At 42.7% G+C, this 27,443-nt stretch overlaps 1 protein-coding gene across 3 annotated transcripts in view; it reads right to left on the bottom strand.

Moving 5' to 3' along the window:
- The window catches only part of btbd7 (BTB (POZ) domain containing 7), a 97,898-nt gene that overhangs the window by 5,166 nt on the left and 65,289 nt on the right, over positions 1 to 27,443 (bottom strand). For all 3 annotated transcript variants that reach the window (XM_059962744.1, XM_059962752.1, XM_059962755.1), the window contains exons 7-10: positions 12,473 to 12,616; positions 6,867 to 7,053; positions 5,247 to 5,425; positions 4,003 to 4,377 (exon numbers count right to left, since the gene is read on the bottom strand). In XM_059962744.1, the coding sequence (XP_059818727.1) occupies positions 4,003 to 4,377; positions 5,247 to 5,425; positions 6,867 to 7,053; positions 12,473 to 12,616 (885 nt within the window). The remainder of the gene's footprint in view (positions 1 to 4,002; positions 4,378 to 5,246; positions 5,426 to 6,866; positions 7,054 to 12,472; positions 12,617 to 27,443) is intronic.

Here is a 27,443-nt window from a genome sequence, read left to right as displayed (position 1 = left end):
AAATTTCTCTTAATCAAACCTGTATCCACCACTTTTGCTGGCAGCCTGTTCCACACTCTCAGCACCCTCTGAGCAAAGACGTTTCCCTTAAATAGTTCATCTAAGACCTCTAGTCTCACCCAACTTCACTGGAAAAAGCTAACTTAAATTTACCTCATAAATTTGTATACGTCTACCTTGACTGGACTCAGCATGAAAGGTTATGGAGAGGAGACTGGGGCTTAGGAGGGGAAAAAAGATCAGCCACAATTGAATAGCAGAGCTATGCTTTGTACTGTGTTTTACACCTTGGCCCCTGAGGAACCCTATACTATTTGGCTGTATTCATGTGCAGTTGAATGATAATTAAACTTCAATTTGAACTTGAAATCTCCCGTCATTCTTCTACACGCTAGGGAATAAAGTCCTAACCTATTCAACCACTCCCTTTAGTTCAGGTCCTCAAGTACAGCAGTATCATAATAAATTTTCTCTACACTCTTTCAATCGTACTGATACATTTCTGTGGGTAGGTAATCAGAACTGTAAATTAGACCTCACCAATGAATGTTGCTTTTGGAAAATTAAAGAGATAGTGCACAAACACTGAAAATGTAAAGCCTCACACTTCCTGATGAAACTAACTCAAAATACTAACCAATACCCTCCTTTACCTCATAGACAATAGACAATAGGTGCAGAAGTAGACCATTCGGCCCCTCGAGTCTGCACCGCCATTCTGTGATCATGGCTGATCATTCACTATCAATACCCAGTCCCTGCCTTGTCCCCATATCCCTTGATTCCCCTATCCATCAGATATCTATCTAGCTCCTTCTTGAAAGCATCCAGAGAATTGGCCTCCACCGTCTTCCGAGGCAGTGCATTCCACACCTCTATAACTCTCTGGGAGAAATTGTTTTTCCTCAACTCTGTTTTAAATAACTGACCTCTTATTCTCAATCCATGCCCTCTGGCACTGGACTCTCCCAACATCTGGAACATATTTCTTGCCACAATCCTATCAAATCCTTTAATTATCTTTAACGTTCCAATCAGATCCCCTCTCAATCTCCTCAATTCCAGTGTGTACAAGCCCAATCTCTCCAATCTCTCTGCGTAAGACAGCCCTGCCATCCCAGGAATCTACGCTGCACTTCCTCAATTGCCAGAATGTCCTTCCTTAAACCTGGAGACCAAAACTGTACACAATATTCCAGGTGTGGTCTCACCAGGGCCCTGTACAAATGCAAAAGGATATCCTGGCTCTTGTACTCAATTCCCCTTGTAATAAAGGCCAACATTCCATTTGCCCTCTTCACTGCCTGTTGCACTTGCTCATTCACCTTCATTGACTGATGGAACTAGGACTCCTAGGTCTCTTTGCATTTCTCCCTTACCTAACTCTACACCATTCAGACAATACTCTGCCCTCTTGTTCCTGCTTCCAAAGTGGATCCATGCAGGAAAAAGGCATAATGAATGATGCATGTTGTTCCAATTGTTGAGTTAATATTTTCATAGCACCCTTTCATTTATAAGCACACACTTAGTTTCAGGCCAATTTTATTTGTAGGGTTCTCAGTAATATTAACTGTAATGTTAACTGGCAAGGTTAACAAAAAAGCTTTTCTGTAGTGTTATAATGAAATGGCTTCTCTGTAATGTTAACTGGTGATGTAATGGTTCTTTGTAGTTGCGATGTTTGGGTTATAATTACAGATAACGGGAACTAACCAATGGAAGACTTGTGCTACCTTGTATGGTGGGAACCAAGAGAGGGTTCGCAGTCTTTAGGAGGAGGCAAGTGGCAAGGAAGGGCGAGCGTGGGAGCATTCAGTGGTCCCAGGGCAACAGATACTGGACGGTTCGGAGGTTGTCGGAGGTCGTTTGGGGACAGATCTGGAAGGCGTGAACTCCAATGAATTAAATTTATGCACAAAACTGATGAATTTACTGAGTGGCACTTTTGTTTATTTGTTTCTACTAACCATACCACCAAGAAAAGTTATAAAGTGTAATCATTTAATTGTACACTGTGTATTGTCTGATATTTTACACTGTGGGCTTGTATCGGGGTGCATTACACAGCATCTACGCCACCATGAGCACACCGTTTGGCAGGGCCTACTGGCAGTTCCCCCTAGAAGGATGTTACATATTTATTTATTTAGAGCTCCAAGGCGGAACAGGCCTTTCTGGCCCAACGAGCTGCCTGCAACATACCGATTTAACTCTAGCCTAATCACAAAAATTTGCAAAGACCAATTTGGCTGTACTCATTTTACAGGTACCCAAGCTGCTGATTTCCACACCAGATGGTCTGATGTGTTTCCTTAAAAGGCTCCATGCCCTGAATAAAAATTAGCACACAAACAGCATTTTTTATATTTTAATACTTATTATAATATTTTAATTAGTTTATTAATATTTATTTACAATATTTTAATTGATACCCTAATCAGCAAATTAGAAAATGTTGATGTTGAATCTGGGAGGAATAGACATTTGATAACCAAATCTGTTTAAGGACATTGGCCAAAGATGGATATGCAGAGTTGGGTCATGGATTAACCATGTAATCATTAAGAGGCCAAATAACCTACTTCCATTCTTAAAATCCAATGGGAGCCCGTGCAGAAGTCAGTAAAGCAGATTTTCATTACTATAGAGCTTCAAGAGATCAGTAGAATCAGTATAGGATGTGATGCATACAGATCTCCTATGGAGACAGGTCTTGATCCTTCAAGGTTCAAAGTACATTTATTATAGAAGTATGTATACTATATACAAGCTAGAGATACATCATTTTGCTAAAAGTCATAAAACAAAGACACAATAGAATCCACAAAAAACTGTCAAATATCAATAAAACAAACAATACACAGAACACTAACTGTAGAGTCTCCAAAAGTTACTTCACAGCTGTGCAGCCAGTTCAGTGCTGAGCTGAGTGAAGCAGCCCAGGAGACCAATGACTGCAAGCTACAGGCCACAGCTGTGCAGCCAGTCCAGCGCTGAGCTGTTAAACAGCCCAGGAGACCGATGGCTACAGGCCACAGGCCACAGCTGTGCAGCCAGTTCAGTGCTGAGCTGAGTGAAGCGGCCCAGGAGATCGATGGCTACAGGCCACAGCTATGCAGCCAGTTCAGCGTTGAGCTGTTAAACAGCCCAGGAGACCGATGGATACAGGCCACAGGCCACAGCTGTGCAGCCAGTCCAGTGCTGAGCTGAGTGAAGCGGCCCAGGAGATCGATGGCTACAGGCCACAGCTGTGCAGCCAGTTCAGTGCTGAGCTGAGTGAAGCGGCCCAGGAGATCGATGGCTACAGGCCACAGCTATGCAGCCAGTTCAGCGTTGAGCTGTTAAACAGCCCAGGAGACCGGTGGCTACAGGCCACAGGCCACAGCTGTGCAGCCAGTCCAGCGCTGAGCTGTTAAACAGCCCAGGAGACCGATGGCTACAGGCCGCAGGCCACAGCTATTCAGCCAGTTCAGCGTTGAGCTGTTAAACAGCCCAGGAGACCGATGGCTACAGGCCACAGGCCACAGCTGTGCAGCCAGTCCAGCGCTGAGCTGTTAAACAGCCCAGGAGATCGATGGCTACAGGCCACAGCTATTCAGCCAGTCCAGCGTTGAGCTGTTAAACAGCCCAGGAGACCGATGGCTACAGGCCACAGGCCACAGCTGTGCAGCCAGTTCAGTGCTGAGCTGAGTGAAGCCTGTCTAGGAGCCTGATGGCCACAGAGCAACACTATTCTTGAAACTGGCCGTGTGGGCTATCAAAATTCCTGAATCTCCTGCAGACAGTAGTAGAGAGACGAGTGGGAGTCTCGTCAAAGTCAGGCAGACAAGATAGGGTTAGATGGGAGATCTTGGCTGACATGGAAAACTGAACAGAATACTTAGAAATAAAATAGTTAATGTAACATTTTAAGCCCCGTCACATGATTCAGAAAGGCACGTGGATATTTTGTTTCCAAATTCTTTACCACTGATCTGACGTTTAAAAGTCAAAACTTACCCCTATATCTGTTTGCGCCTGGACCAGTCTGGCAGAATTGGTGCAGTTGGGAGGCATTTGTTTACCACCAGATGTATAAATAGGTCTGGTGGTCAGTCCAGAATAATGTAAAGAACGATTACATGGGTAGGATAAGGAGCGGGATGACAGCTGACCAGGCAGCCTCTGCTTCGAATGGGTTTTGTGCTTCTCGTGTGTCATTGCTTTCGGAGGGTGATACGGTGGTGGAGGTGGTGGCAAAGGTGGCCGGGAAGCTGCAAAGGGCTCAACATCACCGCGCTGTCCAGCCGGGGGACTGCTCATCCTGCAGTGACGGACAGCTAGCACTGGACTCTCATCACCAAACCGCTCATGAGGAAAGAACTTCAGAGGATTCTGTGCAAAGCAATAGATAATCATTAGATTAGCAGAGCTACATTCCTATAGACTTAACCCAAGTCAATTGTCGTTAAAGTTTCCACATATCTTAATAATTCAAATATTTTAAGTTAGCTGGCTTGTTAACAGGAAGAAAGAATTTTAAATTGTGGGTTACTCATGTCCGTTAGAGGGTGCAGAAGAGGTTTACGAGGATGTTGCCTGGGTAAAAAAGGCATGTGCTGTAACTAGAGGCTGGACAAACCTGGGTTGTTTTCTCTGGAGCAGCGGAGGTTGAGGGGAGATCTGATGAAGGTTTACAAGACTATGAGAGGCATAGACAGAGTAGACAGACACAGTATTTTTCCCTGGGGTTGAGATGTCTAATACTAGAGGATATGCACATTTAAGGTGAGATGGGGTATTTCAAAGGAGATGTGGATTTAAAAAAATTATCATTCAATTTATTTATATATATATATATATATATATATATACACACACACACACAGAGTGGTGGGTCCTGGAATCTGCCACCTGAGGTGGTGGTGGATGTAGCTACATTAGGCACTTTTGGGAGATGTTTAGATAGGCAGATGATTGTGAAGAAAATGGAAGAAGTGTAGGCAGAAGAGTAAACCACTTGATTATTGCTTTATTTGGCTTGGCACAATGTTGTGGGCTAAAGGACTTGTTGCTGTGCTGTAGTGTTCTCCGTTCTATGAAGCTGCATCAATTCCAAAGTAGCTTTAAAAATGGTTATTAACAAGCTAATTGTAGGAAACCTCTTTGCCCAATACTGCACCTAAAGGTATTAGTATTTATGAAAACTCATTTGGTCGTTTAGGCTGGTCAATGTCATAATGTTACACACACAATTCCCATACCTGAAGCAGTTCAACAGCAGCATCTGGGAGGTTAAATTCTCTCAATACCCGGATCTGAATTTCGTAGCTTACAGTTGCTCCTTCCCCACAGTTCAACGCATATGCTCGCTGCACCTGATCCGTATGTCTAAGTTCTTGAAGGCGCCTGATCATATCTTTTACCATTTTCAAGGGGGGGACTGAAAAGTAATATTTATTTAGTAAGGTCTTTGCACAAGTACCTGCATCTGAACTCACTTATATTGGGAGGAAATCATAAGGCGGAGGAGCAGAACAAGGTTATCTGGCCCATCAATCCTCCTCCGTCTCCGTTCATTTACTATCCACTAAGTGGTAATTTTTAGTGATTTATTGTAATATGGATGAGATTCTAACTAAAAAGCAATACATACAAAATGCTGGAGGAATTCAGCAGGTCACAAAGCAATTAAGGAGGAGAAAGGAGAGTCAACATTTTGGGCGGAGACCCTGGACCAGGACTAACTGAAGTGGTAATTTAGTCTGACCAGTGGAGTGATAACAGGCCATGTAGCTGTTCAAATATTCAGGTTTTTTCATTGTCGTTTTGTACTATTTACTTTCTTTGTGTGTGTGTGTGTGTGTGTGGGGGGGGGGGTCTGTTGCTCCCTCACTTTCAGGGAATTTAACTCCCATTATCGTCTGTCCATTAGCTGAATAACAGGAATGGATTTAATGATACTGCTTTGTAAACCAAATCAACATGTAATGCAATCCCTACAAATCAAGAGCACAAGAAACTATAACAAAACAGTCATATCTAAGTAAAGTGAACTGATGCTCCAAGAGAAAAGCAATCTGAGAAAGGCAATGAATTGGCCCTCAAGAGCTAACAAGTGCAAATGTTATGATGGCGCTATTTGCAAGAGACAGCAGCCACACCCGGTACACTGCTTTGATAGGCAAGCTAAACCAGGTGAAAGTAGCCAGCAAGCTTCATACCAGGTGAGATAGAGTCATGCCTGGCCTAGCACGTGCAGTCAGCACCAATGGACTGGAGATCCAGGGCGGTTCTGCAACACTCCGTGCAGAACGAAGTGCTTGATGTGGCACAGTAGTAGTCATGGTCATGCACTGCAACTTGGACCCAGACGTGATGACTTACCCACACCGGACCCAGACTTTAGAGGTCGGGAGAGTGGAACTGCCCCTGCGCAATAGCTTGTACAATTGAAAAAAATTCCTGCACAGCTCTCCTATCATTGTTGGATACAATGTCAACCAACAGGTCATCAGGGCTCAACATCTGAGCACAACTTTTTAATGGTATGAACTGAAGGCAGTGAGTGATCCCTCCATTGTGGAAACCATTCCAAATTTCCCCAACTGAAGTACAACCATTTAGGTGATTTGAGAGGGCGGTATGAGGCAGAGAGACAAATAGGTGGGGCAAAGATCATGGGTGAGAGTGAAAGGTGAAATATTTAAGGGGAATCTGGGAGGGGTAGGGAGGGTTATGGTCTGGGTGCAGGTCAATGGGACTAGGCAGACTAACAGTTCAGCATGGACTAGATGTCACCTGTTTCTATGTTGTAGCTCCCCATAACTCCAAATACAGAACTGAGAATGAATAGCTAATTTCAGCACTGGAATAATACTTACCGGGAATTTCATTGGCAATGATTGAAGGAGGGTTAGATGGTGCACCTATCGGCTGGTGATTCATTAAGTGACAGCATTGTGGAACAGCACTATTCACCATGTATAGTGTGTCTGGTACATTGGACATACGGACCATTCGCAGCCGGACAAGATCAGTCTGCTCCACCATCATCTCATCCAACACAGTCTGCAAACAGAAATCAACACACATGGGCTGCAATTACATAACGGCTTGAAAGAAGAAAAGTTACTTCTTACAACTACTAGAAATTGTTAAGCTTGCTAGAATCAAAGATGAGTTATGACAATTAATCTGCTTCATTGCCAGCTCCATCATGGGCACTACCTCCCTGGCATTGAGGACATCTTCAAAAGGCGATGCCTCAAATAGGATCTAGCATCTATGAGCTAAAAACCTAGATTATTGGTATTATAGTGGAGAAAAGGGAATTACAGAGGCTTGAGAGGAGGTGGCCGGAACTAATTGGAAAAGAACACTGGCAGGGATAACGGCTGAGCAGCAATGGCTGGAATTTCCTGAAGCAACTTGGAAAGCACAGGATATTTATACCCTGTATAAATATTCTAAAGGAAAGATGACACAACCGTGCTAACAAGAGAAGTCAAAGCCAACCTAAAAGCTAAAGGGAGGGCATATAATGGAGTAAAAATTGATGGGAAATTAGAGGATGGGGAAACTTTTAAAAACCAACAGAAGGCAACTAAAAAAATCATTAAAAGGTGAAGATGGATTATGAAAGTAAGCTAGTCAATAATATTAAACAAGATACCAAAAGTGTCTTCAGATACATAGAGTGTAAAAGAGAGGAGAGAGTGTATATTGGACTGCTGGAAAACAATGCTGGAGGGGTTGTAATGGAGGACAACAAAAATGCTGACAAACTGAGTAAGCACTTTCATCAGTATTCATTACAGAAGACACTAGCAGTATGGTGGAAGTTTCAGGTGTCAGGGAGCATGAAGTGTGCGAAGTTACCTTAATTAGAGAAGAGGAGGAATTTCTTTGCCACAAGCAGCTGTGAAGGCCAAGTCTTTATGTATATTTTAGGCAGAGGTTGATAGATACTTGATTAGTCAGGTCATGAAGGGATACGAGGAGAAGCCAGGAGACTGGAGCTGAACAGAAAGTTGGATCAGCTACGATGAAATGGCAGAGCAGACTCGATGGGCTAAATGGCCTAATTCTGCTCCTATATCTTATGGTCTTATTAAGGAATCCATCACTCAAGATATGCCCTTTTTTCACTGCTACCATCAAGGAGGAGATACATGAGCCTGAAGACACACTCAATATTTCAGGAACAGTTTCTTACCCCCTGCCCTCAGATTTCTGAATGGATAGTAAACCCACAAACACGAATTCAATTGTTTATTTCTCTCTTTTTGTAATACTTAATTTAAATTTTTAAAATATATTTTTTATTGATTATGTATTGCATTGTGCATTGAGCAGCGGTGAATCAGAGTTTGGAAGCCAGAGTTCATTCAGTTTCACCGACTGAGGAGAAAAGGCAGCAACTTGTGGCAATTGGGAGCTTTGTGCAGTGTCTAAGCAGCGTTCAGGACTGATTGGCAAAAACAATTAAAATAAGGCATGAGCAAGTGGAGAGGACAGAGATAGAGTGGGGATTTTGAAGCTTTTACTCAAGACTTCAAGGAGAAGCTTTAGTGAGAGAAGGCAAAAAAAGCTTTAGGTAGAGATTCACCCACAATTTATTGTTCTTCCTTCATTATATTTGCTCAGTTAGAACAATAGAGATGCCAGCCAGATAGCTGAATGCTCCTCCTACAGGATGTGGGAAGTCAGGGAGATGTGGGAATGTCCTTGATAACTACAGCTGTGAGAAGTGCATCCAACTACAGCTTCTACCAGTCCACATTATGGAATTGGAACTGAAACTGGATGAACTCCGGATCATTCATAGATTGCACATACAGAGAGGTAGTTACGCCCAAAGTGCAGGACACAGGAAACTTGGTGTCAGTCAAGAAGGGGAAGGTTAAACAGTCAGTGCAGAGTACCGCTGTGGCCATTCCCCTCAACAACAGGTACTGTATATCACTTTGGGTGCTCTGGTGGGGGCTGAGCTAACAGGGGAATGTCACATCAGTCAGCTCTCTAGGCCTGTGTCTGACTCTGCAGCTCAGAAGGGAAGGGGAGAAGAGGCAATCTGTGGTGATAGGGGATTCATTAGTTAGGGAAGTTCTGTGGGCACGAACAAGATTCCCGAGTGGTATGCTGCCTTCTGGGTACAAGGGTCAGGGACATCTCAAATCGCGTCCTCAGCATTCTTAAATGGGAGGATTAAAAACCAGAGGTCATGGTCCATGCAGGCACCAATGACATAGTGAGGACGTTCTGCAAAATAAGTTCAGGCAGTTAGGTGCCAAATTAAATGGCAGGACCAGGGTTGTGATTTCAAGATTCCTAACTGTGCTACATGCTAGTGAGGCCAGAACTAAGAAGATTATACAGTTTAATTCACGGCTAAGGATTTGGTGTAAGAGGGAGGACATAAGATTTTTGGATCATTGGGCTCTCTTTCAGGGAAGGTGGGATCTGTACCAAGAAGATTTGCACCTGAATTGGAAGGGAACTAATATCCAAGCAGGAAGGTTTACTAGTGCTGCATGGTGGTGTTTAGAGCTGCAGAGAGATGGGAACCACAGTGGCAGAACAATTAGTGAAGAGATTGTGGAGATATGTATTGCTAAGACTTCAGACAAAGTCAAGAACCAAAAAGGTGAGCATGGTGTGACTAATGCCCTGAACTGCATATACTTCCATGCAAGCAGTATTATGGGAAAAATGGGTGAGCACAGGCCTGAATCAACACCTGAGTTATACTGGAGCCAAGAGTGAGACTTGGTTGCAGGAGGGCCAGGACTGACAGCTCAATATTCTAGGGTTCTATTGTTTTAGATGCGACATAGTAGGAGATGAAAGGAGAAGTGGCATTACTAATCAGGCAAAATGTCACGGCAGTGCTCCGTCAGGAGACTGGAAAACTTGTCTCGTGAGGTGTTGAGTGGAACTGAGAAATACGGAACATATGACCACATTAATGGGGCTGTATTCCAGACCACCCAATGATCCGAGGGATTGTGAGGAACAAGTTTGCAGATATTGCAGCAGTTTGAAGAAACATAAGGTTGCTATAGTGGGTGATTATAACTTCCCATATACTGACTGGGAATCACATATTGTAAAATGTCTAAATGGGATAGAGTTTGCCCAATGTACCCAGGAAAGTTTACTTCCATCAGTATGTAGAAGCTCCAATGAGAGAGTGCTTGATATTTGATCTTCAATTTGGGAATGAGACAGGGCAGGAGATAAAGTGTAGGGGAACACTTTGCATCTAGTGATCACAATGCCAGTAGTTTTCAATGCAAATATGCAAAAAGATAGGTCTGATCTGTGGGTTGAGATTCTACATTGGATGACATCAGAAATGACCTGGCAAGTGTGGATTGGGCAGGCTGTTTTCTGGCAAAGGTGCACTTGGTAAGTGGGAGGCCTTCAAATGCAAAATTCTGGGAGTACAAAGCTTGTATGCGCCTGTCAGAATAAAAGGTAAAGATAACAAGTATAGGGAGTTTTGTTTTTCTAAGGGTATTGAGGCCTTAGTTAAGAGACAAAAGGAGGTGCATAGCAGGTAGGAACAAATGCGGAGCTTATAGAGGACAAGAGATGCAACAGAACACTTAAGAAAGTGCAGAAATTGCTGGGGCCTTAGCAGAGATATTTAAAACATCCTTAGCAACAGGAGAGGTACCAGAGGATTGGAGGATAACCAAAGTTGTTCTGCTGTTTAAAAAAGGCTCTCAATATAAACAAAGAAATTATAGGCCAGTGAACCTGATATCAGTTGTGGGAAAGTTATTGGAAAGTATTCAGAGGGACCAGATCTATAAGCATTTGGATAGACAGGGACTGATTACGGATAGTCAACATGCCTTTGTCTGTGGTAGGTCATGTCTAACCAATTTTATAAAGTTTTTTGAGAAAGTTACATGGAAAATTGATGGATGTTGTCTATGTGGACTCAGTAAGGCATTTGACAAGGTTCCACATGGGAGGCTTGTCAAGGTGTTCAGCTGTTTGACATTCAAGATGAGGTAGTAAATTGGATTAGGCATGGCTTTGTGGAAGACGACAAAGAATGGTAGTAGATGGTTGCCTAGATCCCAAAAGGAAATCCAAGATCTTCCAAAGTAATGTAAATCAAGATTTAATTTCTTATTGACATTAAATTGAAAGTCATGCATGTAGAAGCTCCTCCATGGACGGTCCCCAGCCTAGCTATGAAGGGAGAAGGGTTGGGCATGGGGTTAGCAGACTCAGAGCTACCAAAATCTCAACAGAAGCTACAAAGACCTTGTTCCTGGGAGAGGAAGGATCTTCAATGGGCTACACATGGAGACAATGTGAAAGCCTGACCCAGGACACAGGATTCTGGCACGCTGCAGTTGGCAGCCTATACCCGATGCAGTATGATGACTGAAACTTTATAACTTTAGACTGAATGTACCTGGATGCAAGGCACCAAACCTGATATAATATCCAGGACTTGAATATTCGTTAGCATTTGTACTGAACTGAAAAATGCTAGTATTTTGAACAGTGACTATTATTTTAAGTACACACCCAACTCAGGTGTAAACGTTTAGTTTAGTTTAGTTAACTAATCTTTCCTTTTATAGCAGAGGATTCTGGTTAGTTGAGCCATCAGTTAACCAAGGCAGCCACTTAATTTGGATAAATATTACAGAACAGAAACTAATTGAGAAAATAGCTGAGATTCCATTTGTTTATTTGGAACACTATGTTGCTCATTTGGGACAGGAACCTCTTGCAGAACAGTTTCTAACTAGCATCAGTCGTGAGCACTTGTGTGGTCATCAGACACCACACTGTGCATGGAATGAACAGTTTTTAAATAGAATCTATTATGTGTGCTTGTGTTGTTATCTATTTGGGCCAATGGATGCCGATTCAAAAAGCAGTGATTTTTGCTAATTTTGTTTACAAGGCAGCTCATTTTCTGCATTAGGTATCTGAACAGATTTTGTTCCCTCAATTTCACAACTGACAGACAGCAAATCTTTTCAACTTTCTTGTGCGTCAAACACTTGGCCAGAAACACTGACTGATATGCCCAGTTACAAATAAAAATATCAACTTCATTCAGCTTCACTTGCACCATCACTGAACTGTTCCCAGAACCTATGGACTCACTTTCAAGGACTCTTCATCCCATGTTCTCCATATTAATTGCTTATTCATATTATTAATTTTCTCTTTTGCATTTGCAGTTTTATCTTTTGCATATTGATTGTTTCTTCATCCTGTTTGTGTAGTATTTCATTGATTCTATCATAGTTCTTGGATTTACTGAGTATGCCCACAAGGCAACAAATCTCAGGTTGTACACATGTTCAAATTTACTTACCCAAATTGTCAAGCTTAATGTATAAAACAGCTTATTAATAACAACAGTTCATAACTCAGATGTTAAATTGTGAAGCACATTGAATTTAATCCATATTTACATACAAGCTTGGAACACAAACAAAGGTACCTTCGCCTCCTCCACGTATGGTGCAAATAATCGAGGTTTCACATAGATCCCAGAATTTTTCTGACGCAGCCAAGCATGAGATTTTCCACCTTCTGCTGTTGGGAGCATATCTGATGGTGGTGTGCTAATCAGTCCTCTCTTCATCTAAATTTAAAGAAATGAAAGTGTTGAATAGTATCATTTTTTCACTAGTTTACAATTCATTTTCTCACATCTTCTTAGCAGGGTTGAAATGTCTAATACTGAAGGACATGCATTTAAGATGAGGGATGGGTGCCTGGAATGTGCTACAAAGTAGTGGTAGAGGCAGGTACATTACAGGCTTTTAAGATTCATTTGGAGAGACACACGAATGTGAGGAAAATGGAAGGATATGGGCATGAAGTGTTCCACACTTCCAGGATATTATATGACCCAGTGAGTTCAGTAAACTCCAGGTAATCCCAAGAGCCCTAATCCATTTCTGTGTCATTGATCCCTCCTCACTCGCACCAATACCAGACATACAGTAATTTATAGCAGTCAATTAACCAACCGCCTTTTGTAGATCTGTGAGGAAACCAGAGGAGCCAGGGGAAAGCCACATCATCACATAGGGAAAGTGCAAACTCCACACGGAGACCACCTCAACCTCAACAAATGCAACAATTTTTAAATGTGCATTTATATGCACTCTTGGGTTTATGTTATTAATATTGCTGCTTTACAAATATTATTTCTGAACATTTATTGATGGGAGAATAGTTCTGCCATGATAGCACAGCCATGATGCTACTACAGCCTGGGGAGTTCAATTCTGGTGCCTTCATTACGGAGCCTCTGTACATCCTCCCTGTGGAATGTGTGAGTTTTCACCAAGTCCTCCAGTTTCTTCCCACAGGCTGGAGACATACCGGATAGATTAACTGGTCATTGTAAACTGGATTAAATAGGGGTTGTCGGGGCTGCTAGGCCGCGCAGCTCAAACAGCCAGAAGGGCCTAATCCGGGCTGTATCTCTAAATGAATGAACTGAAGTCATTTCTGTCTCTACTTAAATTGCCATATCTTACATGACTATCATCTGTCAACCACTCACTCACACTTTAATAAATAATAACAATAACAACTTATTTATAGTGCACTTTTCATTCAAATGATGTGAACAGTGCATGCCTGGAATTTATTGAGTTATTAAACCATAAGATATAGGAGCAGAATTAGGCCTTTTGACCCATTGAGTCTGCTCCATTTCATCATGGTGGATTCATTTTCCCTCTCAGCCCCAATCTCCTGCCTTCTCCCTGTATCCCTTCATGCCCTGATTAATTAAGACTTATTAACTGTTAAAAGATCAGTTGCCACTGGTGAGTTAAAAGTTGCCAGGCATCAGTATTACCAATCAAAAGATGAGAAGGCAAAAATACATAAGACACAACTTACGACACTCCAACTAATGAAGAATCTATCAACCTCTGCTTATCCAATGACTCAGCCTCTACAGCCAAAGCAAGTGAGTCAGTAAGAACCAAAGGTGTAAATGTGGGGTGAGATATGGCCACTAGTTTCACTTGCACATCTAACTGCAGGGAGTTACAGCAAATTAACACAAACAACAACAGGCCAGAGCTCACCTAGCTTTTTCACCCATGAAATCTGGCAGCAATCTCATCTTAATATAACCATATAACAATTACAGCACGGAAATAGGCCATCTTGGCCCTTCTGGTCCGTGCCGACGCTTACACTCACCTAGTCCCACTGACACGCACTCAGCCCATAACCCTCTATTCCTTTCCTGTCCATATACCTATCCAATTTTACTTCAAAAGACAATACCAAACCTGCCTCTACCACTTCTACTGGAAGCTCGTTCCACACAGCTACCACTCTCTGAGTAAAGAAATTCCCCCTCATGTTATCCTTAAACTTTTGTCCTTTAACTCTCAAATCATGTCCTCCTGTTTGAATCTCCCCTACTCTCAATGGAAAAAGCCTATCCATGTCAACTCGATCTACCCCCCTCATTATTTTAAATACCTCTATCAAGTTCCCCCTCAATCTTCTACACTCCAAAGAATAAAGACCTAACTTGTTCAACCTTTCCTTGTAACTTAGGTGCTGAAACCCAGGTAACGTTCTAGTAAATCTTCTCTGTACCCTCTCTATTTTGTTGATATCTTTCCTATAATTCAGTGACCGGAACTGTACACAATACTCTAAATTCGGCCGTACCAATGCCATGTACAATTTTAACATTATATCCCAACTCCTATACTCAATGCTCTGATTTATAAAGGCCAGCATACCAAAAGCTTTCTTCACCACCCTATCCACATGAGATTCCACCTTCAGGGAACTATGCACCATTATTCCTAGATCACTGTGTTCTACTGGTGAATGATGAATGATCTTGGGAATGAAAGGGTTAAAGTGTGGGGAGCACTTGATGGCTCTGGGCCTGTACTCACTGGAGTTTAGAAGAATGGGGGAGGGGTGGAGAATCTCATTGCAACCTATCGAATATTGAAAGCTTTAGATAGAGTAGATATGAAGAGGATGTTTCCTATAGTGGGTGAGTCTAGGAAATGTTTCCCAATGGGGGCGGTAAGTGTCTTAAGGGGGCATTAGGGGAAATAAAAATTGTTGGGGGTATTCAGGATTCTTGGGGGGGCAGTTAGTGGCACTAACTTGAGATATGAAACCTGACCGACTGTTAGAGCAGACACTTCCAATGAAAAGAACGAGGCACTGGAACACAGGAAGAGCCATATCTCTGCAGGCAGCGGGTACCTGTCATCACAACGCATCTGAATTTACCAACGCACAGACATTATTGCTGATGGATAAATTAGTAAGCAGGGTGCCCAAAAGTTCCCCTTGACTCACGACACAGAACAAGTTCATGCAATTTAACAGTTAGTAAGTCAAGAGCGTCCTCTTAACTTTCTCTACAGATCTACAAAAAACAAGTTGCACAATGATACAGCACTGACTGGAACCAAATGATGAACCTGCCGACTCCGAGTATTACCAATGAGGTGTTCAGTGAACTCGGCTTCATACGTGCGGTCAAGAATCATCTTTGGGGATTATGAGACCTTATGTGATTGGTCAAATGTATTAACTGGAATAGTATAAAGGTAGCTTGCTGAACAACAGCACTATCCAGACTAACATTCAGATTATAATCTGAATCCTTGTCAACGTAATTTTTGCTGTTATGATCATCTCATCTTCGCTTAGCCGTTCCTTTGCATACCACTACCATCGTCTCATCTGTGTCAACATCCGATAGACAATCCCAGTTTGTGGTCATTTATTTTAATTTTGCCCCGTTAATGATGGACAAATACATATGGCACGATCTCTATGAGCCTGAAGATGGTGAAGCTTTGAATTCTAGTCCTGGTAAGAAACAGAAACTACAGGAAGTGCATCTATACACAAACAATAGGTGCAGGAGTAGGCCATTTGGCCCTTTGAGCTAGCACCACCATTCAATGTGATCATGGCTGATCATCCACAATCAGTACCCCGTTTCCTGCCTTCTCCCCGTATCCCTTGACTCCGCTATCTTTAAGAGCTCTATCTAACTCTTTCTTGAAAGCATCCAGAGAACTGGCCTCCATTGTCTTCTGAGACAGGGCATTCTATAGATCCACAACTCTCTGGGTGAAAAAGTATTTCCTGAACTCCATTCTAAATGGCCTACCCCTTATTCTTAAATTGTGGCCTCTGGTTCTGGATTACCCCAACATCAGGAACATGTTTCCCTTAAGTATGGTTTTATTCTGTTCCTGTCAGATCAGATTGTCTTATATGTTATACTGTATTGTCTACTGAAACCATAAACCAGCAAGATTGCAGGAATACTTCTGTAAAAGACACCCTGAAAAAGCTACTTATGGTATTACTCAGTTCCAGAAGAAGAAAGAAGCATTTGGAAAGTGTTGCACATTTGAGTCATTTGCCAAGAAAGCTAAAAATGACCTCAATACTGGTTTCATTGCTTCTTATAACATTTCGAAAATAATAGCAAGTGTGGAAAATCTCACACAATTGGTGAAAGATTAATAATGCTTGCTGTATCAGAAGTGATCAGCACTATTCTCAAAATGGATACCAGTATTTTAAAATCAAACTCTGTAACTCGTCACATTGACAAAATGAGTGAAGACATTGAGTATTAACTATGCACAAAGGTACAAAAAACTGGATGAATCAATTGTGCAAGACAATGAGGCGTTGCTAATGGCATATATACAGTTGATCAAAATGGGAAAAATTTATGGAGGTCCTGTTTTGTAAGAAATTTAAAACAAGTATCAATGGAGAGTCAACCTATGACAAGCTCAAAATGTATATTGAGGATCAAAGTACTCTGATTAGGAACACAATTTCTTGTGCAACAGATGGAGCAACATATATGATAGGTCACCATGCTGGTTTAGTGGCATTTATGAAAAAGGAAATAACAAATCTGCTTGCAACATCATCTCGCAGCCAAAAACTTCAGCCAGTGACTTTTTTTCCAAACATGACTCTTGTAGCATCTGCAGTCAACAAAATTAAAGGTCATCCATTGAATAGCAGAATATTTCGCCAGTTATACCAAGATAATGATGAAGAGTTTGCACTGAAGTGCATTGGCTGTCAAAAGGCCACCGCTCAAAAAGTTTCTTTGATCCTTTTGGCACCGTGGTTGAATTGAGTATTTGCTCAAAGTCGACAAAAGCTTGGGAAACAAGATTGAATTTCTATGTGGAGATGTGGCATACCTAGCTGATCTATATGAAAAAATGAACATTCTAAATATTAAACTGTAGGGTGAAAATTTCAATATAACCCAGCCATAAACTGCAGTGTCCACTTTTAACACAAAACTGGAAATATAGTGTCTATAAAATTATTCAACCCCTCGGGAAGTTTTCATATTTTATTGAATCACTGTGGATTTAATTTGGATTTTTTGACACTGATCAGCAGAAAAAGACTTTTTCATGTTAAAGTGAAAACAGCTGTCTGCAAAGTAAGCTAAATTAATTACAAACATAAAACACAAAGTGGCAAAAGGGATACAAGGCTAGAAAAGGGTCCATATTTGCCAATCAACTTCCCAGCTCTTAGCTTCATTCTTCCTCCTGCTGTCTTCTCCTATCATTTCAGATTTCCTGTTGGCCACATCTGCACCAGGTGCACCGAGATGCAGCCCCTCAGAGACCGTGTTAGGGATCTGGAGCTGCAGCTCAAAGATCTACTGCTTATTAGGGAAAGTGAAGAAGTGATAGACAGGAGCTACAGAGAGGTAGTCATCCCTAGGCTACAGGGGTCAGAAAGCTGGGTGACTGTCAGGAGAGGGAAGGGAAATGCCTGGATAGTGGAGAGCACCCCTGTGGCTGCCCCCCTCAGCAACAAGTATATCGTTTTGGATGCTGTTGAGGGGAATGACCTGACAGGGGACGGCCACAGTGACCAGGTCTCTGGCACTGAGCCTGGCGCTGTTTTGCAGGAGGGAAGGAGGGAGAAGAAGAATGCAGTAGTCATAGGGGATTCCACAGTCAGGGGAACAGACAGGAGATTCTGTCAGCCAGATAGAGATGGAATGATACAGTGGAGGAGGGGAAAAACAGAAATAAATCTAAGATAGTGTAGATGTCAGAGAGGACAGGCAGGTGATGGGGCAAATTTGCAGCCACTGGGATGAGTTGCAGTGCAATCAATGCAAAATGTACCAAATACTGGACTTAAGGTGTTATACTTAAATGCACGCAGCATAAGGAATAAGGTGGATGATCTTGCTGTACAGCTACAGATTGGCAGGTATGATATTGTGGCCATCACTGAGACGTGGCTAAAGGATGCATGTCTCTGGGAGCTGAATGTCCAAGGATACATGGTATATCAAAAGGATAGGCAGGTAGGCAGAGGGGGTGGCATGACTTTATTGGTAAGAAATTATATTAAATCATTAGAAAGAGGTGACATTGGATCGGAAGGTGCAGAATCTTTATGGGTTGAGCTAAGAAATCGCAGGGGTAAAAGAACCCTGATGGCAGTTATCTACAGGCCTCCAAACAGCTGCAGTGATGTGGACTACAAATTAAAACAGGAAATAGAAAAGGCTTGCCAGAAGGGCAGTGTTATGATAATTGTGGGGGATTTTAACATGCAAGTGGATTGGGAAAATCAGGTTGGCACTGGATCTCAAGAGAGAGAATTTGTAGAATGTCTATGAGGTGGCTTTTTAGAACAGCTTGTTGTTGAGCCCACTAGGGGATCAGCTGTACTGGATTGGGTATTGTGTAATGAACCAGAGGTGATTAGAGAGATTGAGGTGAAGGAACCCTTAGGAGGCAGCGATCATAACATGATTGAGTTCACTGTGAAATTTGAGAAATAGAAGCTGAAATCTGATGTGTCGGTATTTCAGTGGAGTAAAGGAAATTACAGTGGCACGAGAGAGGAACTGGCCAAAGTTGACTGAAAAGGGACACTAGTGGGAAGGATGGCAGAGCAGCAGTGGCTGGAGTCTATGCGAGAAATGAAGAAGGTTCAAGACAGATATATTCCAAAAAGGAAGAAGTAGCTGTGGAGATTGCGAAGGCACGAGCAATGATCTTTCAAAAGTCAATAGATTCTGGCATGGTTCCAGAGGACTGGAAGATTGCAAATGTCACTTCGCTATTTAAGGGGGCAAGGAAGCAAAAAGGAAATTATAGACCTGTTAGCTTGACATCGGTGGTTGGGAAGTTGTTGGGAGTCGATTGTCAAGGATGAGGTTATGGAGTATCTGGAGGCATATGACAAGATAGGCAGGACTCAGCATGGTTTCCTTAAAGGAAAATCCTGCCTGACAAATCCAGTGCAATTTTTTGAGGAAATTACAAGCTAGACAAGGGAGATGCAGTGGATGTTATGTATTTAGATTTTCAGAAGGCCTTTGACAAGATGCCACACATGAGGCTGCTAAACAAGATAAGAGCCCATGGAATTACAGTAAACTAACATACATGGATAGAGTGTTGGTTGATTGGCAAGAAACAGAGTGGGAATAAAGAGATCCCATTCTGGTTGGCTGCTGGTTACCAGTGGTGTTCCACAGGGGTCCATGTTGGGGCAGCTTCTTTTTACGTTGTATGTCAATGATTTGGATTATGGAATAGATGGCTTTGTGGCTAAGTTTGCTAATGATAAAGGAACAGAGTCTGCAGAGAGACTTGAATAGATTGGGAGAATGGGCAAAGAAGTGACAAATGAAATACAATGTTGGAAAGTGTACGGTCATGCACTTTGGTAGAAGAAATAAACAGGTAGACTATTATTTAAATGGGGAGAGAATTCAAAGTTCTGAGATGCAATGGGACCTGGGAGTCCTTGTGCAGGATACCCTTAAGATTAACCTCCAAGTTGAGTCAGTGGTGAAGAAGGCGAATGCAATGATGGCATTTATTTCTAGAGGAATAGAGTATAGGAGCAGGGATGTGATGCTGAGGCTCTATAAGGCTCTGGTAAGACCTCATTTGGAATACTATGTGCAGTTTTGAGCTCCTTATTTAAGAAAGGATGTGCTGACGTTGGACAGGATTTAAAGAAGATTCACTAGAATGATCCCAGGAATGAGAGGGTTAACATGAGGAACATTTGACTGCTTTTGGACTGTACTCCTTGGAGTTTAGAAGAATGAGGGGGGACCTCATAGAAACATTTCTAATGTTGAAAGGCATGGACAGAGTGGATGTGGCAAAGTTGTTTCCCATGGTGGGGGAGTTTACTATGAGAGGGCATGACTTAAGGATTGAAGGGCACCCATTCAGAACAGAGATGCGAAGAAATTTTTTTTAGCGAGAGGGTGCTGAATCTGTGGAATTTATTGCCACAGGCAGCAGTGGGGGCCAAGTCATTGGGTGTATTTAAGGCAGAGATTGATAGGTATCTGAGTAGCCAGGGCATCAAAGGTTATGGTGAGAAGGCAGGGGAAGTGGGACTAAATGGGAGGATGGATTAGCTCATGATAAAATGGTGGAGCAGACTCAAAGGGCCGAATGGCTGATTTCTGCTCCTTTGTCTTATGGTCTCATCCACTTTGTTCACAACACTCTATGCATTAAAATAGACGCATCTCAAACCTTCGGTCTGAGCATGTCCCTTTTCTATCACCTGCCTATCCTCCCTCTCGCATTGTCTACAGGCTTTCTCTATTTGTGAGCCAAGCTCCTCTTCCCCAGTCTCTTCAGTTCAGTTCCCACCCCACCCCCAACAATTCTAGTTTAAGCCTTAGCAAACCTCCCCGCCAGGATACCGGTCCCCCTGGGATTCAGGTGCAATCTGTCCTTTTTGTACAGGTCACACCTGCCCCAAAAGAGGTCCCAATGATCGAGAAATCTGAATCCCTACCCCGCTTCAATCCCTCAACCACGTATTTGTCCTCCACCTCATTCTATTCCTATTCTCACTGTCGTGTGGCACAGGCAGTAACCCCAAGATTACTACCTTTGCGGTCCTGCTTCTCGACTTCCTTCCTAACTCCCTCACTTTTTGAAGACAGCCTGCTCAAGGCAAATTTACAGTTGAGCTATATTTTTACCATTTCTTGTATCCATCTCCTGACTTGTGTGTAAAGGGGGTTTCTTTTTTTTCTTTGTTACTGTTGGGAAAGGGTTTCCTTTTGTTAACTAGCAGGAATGCTAATTTACTGATAACGAGAATGGTATTCCTTTGTAAACCAAATGGGGATTAATGTTCTTTCTTCTGAGTCTGTAAGCTTTTGTTGACGGGCTTTTGGGCAGATCGGCACGAGGGGGTCGAGAGAGAGGACGCAATGCTCTAAGCTGGGCGAGGATCGGACCCCAAAGGGGGGTCCGAGGCCGGGAGATTCTCCGAGGACGGGGTGGGGGGGGGGGGGGGGGGATGAAGCTAGATGTGTTTTGTTGACCACTCGGAGGGTCCTGAGCTGCAAGACGAGGAGTTCGGAGGGGAGCGAATGGTGGCCAGAAGACTTCAGTAATTGAGCTCCAACGGCTGTGCACGAAGTGGTTTGGACTTTGATAAGTTTGGCGCCTTTAATTTTCTCTTCATATATACTGTATCGTTATTAATCACTTAGTTATAGTAACCTTTATAAATTGTACTCATTTAATCGCATATGGTGTACTGTCTGTTTTTGGGCGAGGCGGGGACATCACACAGCATCCACACCAGCTGATTACCCAGTTTGGCGGGGCCGAAGGCTGCTCCCCCTAGACAAGAACGAGCTGAGCGAGCCTGAGGCGACCCAGGGGGTTACATGTGCTTTTCAATAACCTTTTTGCAGTTACTTTGAGTGTTCTTTTGCCTTCATGGTATAGTTTTTGCCAGGTTAGAAACTTAGAAAACCTACAGCACAATACAGGCCCTTCGGCCCACAATGCTACGCCAAACACGTACTTACTTTAGCAATTACCGAGGCTTAACCATAGCCCTCATTTTTCTAAGCTCCATATACCTATCCAGGAGTCTCTTAAAAAACCTTATCGTATCCGCCTCCACCACCGTTGCCGGAAGCCCATTCCATGCACACACCACTCTCTGAGTAAAAATAACTTACCCCTGATATCTCCTTTGTTCCTGCTTCCAAGAACCTTAAAACTGTGTCCTATCCATGTTAGCCATTTCAGCCCTGGGAAAAAGCCTCTGACTATCCACAAGAACAAAGCCTCTTATCATCTTTTACACCTCTATCAGATCACCTCTCACCCTCCGTTGCTCCACTGAGTTCACTCAACCTATTCTCATAAAGCATTCTCCCCAATCCAGACAACATCCTTGTAAATCTTCTCTGCACCTTTTCTATAGTTTCCATCAATGTGTTTAGTCACATGCTCAAAAGGCACAAACTGCCTTTGACAAAGCCATGCTCACAATTCCTAATCAAATTATACCTCTCCAAATGTTCATAATTCCTGCCTCTCAGGATCTTCTCCATCAACTTACAACCACTGAAGTAAGACTCACTGGTCGATAATTCCCTAGTCTATCTCTACGAATAAAGGAACAACATCTGCAACCATCCAATACTTCAGATCATTGCCAGAGGCTCAGCTACCTTCTCCCTCACCTCCCACAGTAGCCTGGGGTACACCTCATCCAGTCCGGGGAGACTTATCTAACTTGATACTTTCCAAAAGCTCCAGCACATTCTCTTTCTAAATGTCTGTATGCTCAAGCTTTTCAATCAGCTGTAAGTCATCCTTACAATCACCAAGATCACTTTCCATAGTGAATAATGAAACAAAGTATTCATTAAGCATCTCCTCTGGTTCCATGTACATTTTTCCATTGTCACACGTGATTGCTCCTATTCTCTCACATCTTATCCTCATGCTCTTCACATACTTGTAGAAATCCTTGGGGTTTTCTTTAATCCTGCCCGCCAAGGCCTTCTCATGGCCTTTTCTGGCTCTCCGAATTTCATTCTTAAGTTCCTTCCTGCAAGCCTTATAATCTTCTAGGTCTCTATCATTATCTAGTTTTTTGAACCTTTCGTAAGCTTTTCTTTTCTTCTTGACTAGATTTTCAACAGCCTTTGTACACCACGGTTCTGTACCCTACCATGCTTTCCGTCTCATTGGAATATACCTATGCAGAACACCATGCAAATAACCCCTGAATATTTGCCATATTTCTGCTGTACATTTCCTTAAGAACATCTATTCCTAATTTATGCTTCCAAGTTCCAGCCTGATAGCTTCATAGATCCCCTTACTCCAATTAAGTGCTTTCCTAACTTCTTCCAATGCTATAGTAAAGGAGATGGCATTGTGATCACTATCTCCAAAATGGTCTCCCACTGAGACCTGACACTTGACCAGGTTCATTTCCCAATACCAGATCAAGTACAGCCTCTTTTCTTGTGGACTTATCTGCATAGTGTCAGGACACCTTCCTGAACATATCTAACAAACTCCACCTCATCTACCATAAATTCCGGTGTACAAACCAACCCAGAGTATAAGCCGATCCCCCATTTTCAAGGCTAAAAAAAGTGACTTTTTCATGTTATCTTTGTATAAGCCAACCTCTTTTGTAGAGGTTTTTGACTTAACCAGAAAAGATCACAAGATCTCACATGCCGGTACTCAGCTTTGCCAGATCTGGAACCTGGAAATTTTGTGAACCAGTACCTGCTAAGAAAACAGGTCTACACATTGTAGAGCATTATATGCCAATTCTTAATAAATAAATCAGGGAGGGAAATTTTGGATTAGGTTTCCAATGGAAAAGAATCCTCTGAAATGTAACCCCCGTGAAACCATTTAGCACCCATCATAATCTCGTTAAAACATAACATGGGGTGGTGGGATCAGTACGTGTACTCAGTATTGAGTTTGCGACCACCATGCACAAAAGATTAAAACGAATGCGATATGATGTTGGCTTCAAGCTGAAGGTTGTTGATTTTGCTAAAGGAACGAATAATTCTGCAGCTGCAAAGAAGTTTAGTGTAAACGAGAAACAAGTGAGTGGAGGAAGGCAGAGGACATGCTGAGGGAAATGCCAAAGACGAAATGTGCAAACTGCAGGAAAACATGCCAGTGGCCAGAACTGGAAGAAAAAGTTTTAGAGTGGGTGAATCACCAGCGATCGTCAGGATACATTGTTACCAGAGAAATGATTCGAGTTCAAGCGTTGAAATAGGAGGAAAAACATCGTGAGATCAGCGAAAATTTCAAAGCTACGCGAAGTTGGTGCACCTGATTTATGAATAGACGTGATCTTGTATTGAGACAAAAAACAAAGATTGCTTAGAAAATTCCCGAAAATGTTCATGTTCAAGAACGCTACTGGATGGACAAAGCCGGTTTCTTGAAGTGGGTTAAAGAGGTGTGGCGTCGATGTCCTGAAGGTTTCAGGAAGGAAAAGTCGCTACTTGTCTGGGACATGTTCAGAGCACACTTGTCTGGTGAGATGAGCAGTATTGAAAGCTGAAAATACAGACATTGCAGTCATCCTTAGTAGTTTGACGTCTATACTCCAGCCACCAGACGTGAGTTTAAATAAGATGTACAAAAAAGCTGGATGAACTCAGCAGGTCGGGCAGCATCCATTGAAAGAAGCAGTCAACGTTTCGGGTCGAGACCCTTCGTCAGGACTGAACAAACATTTAAACATGGTTTAAACAAATCATTCAAAGAATTCATGCGTCGACACTGGAACGCATTTGACTCAATAACAGCCAATAAATACGACCTGTCTTCCGCGTATTCGTTTTTCCAAAGTTGGCACTCTTTGTATAAGCCAACCCCCTAATTTCAGGACCAAAATTTAGGGGCAAATTCTCGGTTTATACACCGGAATTTACGGTAAGCCCCTTGCTCTAGGGAGATGCCAATCAATATTTGGGAAATTAAAATCTCCCATTTCAACAACCCTGTTATTATTACTCCTTTCCAGAATCTGTTTCCCTATCTGCTCCTCGATGTCCCTGTTACTATTGGGTGGTCTATAAAAAACACCCAATACAGTTATTGACCCCTTCCTGTTCCTAACTTCCACACACAGAGACTCAGTATACAATCCCTCCATAACTTCCTGTTTTTCTGCAGCCGTAACACTATCTCTGATCAACAGTGCCACACCCCACCTCTTTTGCCCCCGTCCTGCCCCTGAGCCATCCAAGTCTCTGTAATAGCCACGACATCATAGCTCGAAGTACTGATCCGTGCTCAAAGCTCATCCACTTTGCTCATGATGCTTTTTTCATTAAAATAGACACATCTCAAAGCATCGGTCTGAGTGCATCCCTTCCCTATCACCTGCCTATCCTCCCTCTCGCACTGTTTATAAGCTTCACCTATTTGTGAGCTAACCACCCCTTCCTCCATCTCTTCAGTTCGATTCCCACCCCCCAGCGATTCTAACTTAAACTCTCCTCAGTAGCCTTAGCAAACCTCACCGCCAGGATATTGGTCCCCCTCAGATTCAAGTGCAAACCATCCCTTTTGTACAGGTCACGTCTGCCCCAAAAGAGGTCCCAATGATCCAGAAATCTGAATCCCTGCCCCCTGTTCCAATCCCTCAGCCACACATTTTTCCTTCAGCTCACTATTCCTATACTCACTGTTCCGTAGCACAAGTAGTAATCAACTTTCTTTCTAACTACTGTAACTCCCTGTAGCCTGTCTTCAGGACCTCCTCCCTTTTCCTACCTACGATGTTGGTACCAATCTGTACCACGACCTCTGGCTGTTCACCTTCCCACTTCAGCATATTGTGGAGGTGATGAGGAAACATCCCAGACCCTGACACCTGGGAGGCAAACTACCATCTGCATTTCTTTCCTGTGTCCACAGAATTGCCTGTCTGACCCCGTAACTATAGAGGCACCTATTACTGCTGCCTTCTTCCTTTCCCTACCTTTCTGAGCCACAGGACAAGATTCTGTACCAGAGGTGCGGCCACTGTTGCTTCCCCCCTGTAGGCCATTCCCTCCCCACACCCCCCCCCCCCCACGACAGTACTCAAACAGTACTTAATCTTAAAGTGGACAGCCACAGGGATACTCTCTAGTATCTGACTCTTGCCCTTCCCTCTCCTAACTGTTACCCACTTATCTGTCTCCTACCTCAGGAGTGATTACTTGCTTACAGCTCCTCTCTTATCACCTCCACACTTTTTCTCACCTGGGGCAAATGTGGCCGACCGGGAGGCTAGATGTCTCCCGGACTTCCCACATCTGACACTGAGCACAGAACACCCACGTCACAGACCGACTTCCTGTTTCTGTTCTTCACAGGTAACTTACCTCTCTTCGACCCTTTGTTGAGCCAAAGCCCTCCTACTCTGCCCCTCTATACTCCGTCTCCTGTACCTCTGATGCCTGCTGTATAACGCTGCCTCCTTTTAAACTCTTCTCGTTGGTCTAACTTGCTGATGTCCGCACGCTTGCAGTTGTGCCTTAACCAAACTGCGAAAGAAAAAAATACTGACTCACCAGCAGTTGGACCTTCCAGATACAGGTGTGTTTTTACTACAATCAAGTAAAACACCTTGACTGCATGGTGATCTCCATTTAATGAATTATGTAACTTATAAAACCATTGGCTGTGCCAGTGATGATTGGGTGTGTCATATTAAAGGGGGTGAATACTTGTGCAATCAATTATTTTGTGTTGCAATTAGATCACTTTGTAGAGATCTGTTATCACTGACACAAAAGTTTTCTTCTGCTGATCAGTATCAAAAAAAGTCAAGTTAAATCCATTGTGATTCAACATTGTAAAACAATATAACATGAAAACTTCTGGAGCGGGGGGAAGGTGGTGAATACTTTTTACTGGTACTGTATACAAGCAAAACATTAGGAGAAGAATGTTCTCACAGTTTCCCTGCATAGAAAGTATGACACATGCTTTCACAAACAATAATTTGCAAGAGTACTGCTTATAGTCACTGAAGAAGGATTTTCAGAATCAATTCAAGGATTTGAAACAACATAGAAATTCTGGATTGGGCAATTAACCCATTTCTTTGCATGTTGGAGCTTGCAAAAAGAAATTATTGAAATTCAGAATGATAATGAAGCAAAAAATGCTTTTCAAGAATATTAGCTTTTGTGGTATTTGGCTGCAATGTCATACGAAGCTTCCTGGTCTTTGGAGAGGAGCCAAACTGCTCATCGTTGCATTTCCATCCTCCTACCTTGTTGAAAGAAGTTTTACTGCAGTGAACCACATACTCACAGAAACCCCTCGAACACTTTTACATGTGGAGATGCAAGGCTTTCACTGTTACAACTTGAACCAGATATTTCAACTCTAGCTAAAAACCATCAAGCTCAAATAAAACTTTGATATTGAAGTTGCTGTATAGTGCACAGGTACTGTGCAAGTTAGGTTTAAAGACAAGTAAAAATTTAAAGCAGAATAATTTTTCTCATGTTAGCATACGGTAGCTATCTTTTTACATTATGGCAGCACCACAAAGTATATTGTGCCAAAGAGGGTTGTTGGCAA

The sequence above is a fragment of the Hypanus sabinus genome, chromosome 2 (assembly GCF_030144855.1).
Source record: "Hypanus sabinus isolate sHypSab1 chromosome 2, sHypSab1.hap1, whole genome shotgun sequence".
Taxonomy (NCBI): Eukaryota; Metazoa; Chordata; class Chondrichthyes; order Myliobatiformes; family Dasyatidae; genus Hypanus; species Hypanus sabinus.
Note: the sequence above shows the minus strand (reverse complement) of the source record. Positions and strands in the feature narration are given on the sequence as shown.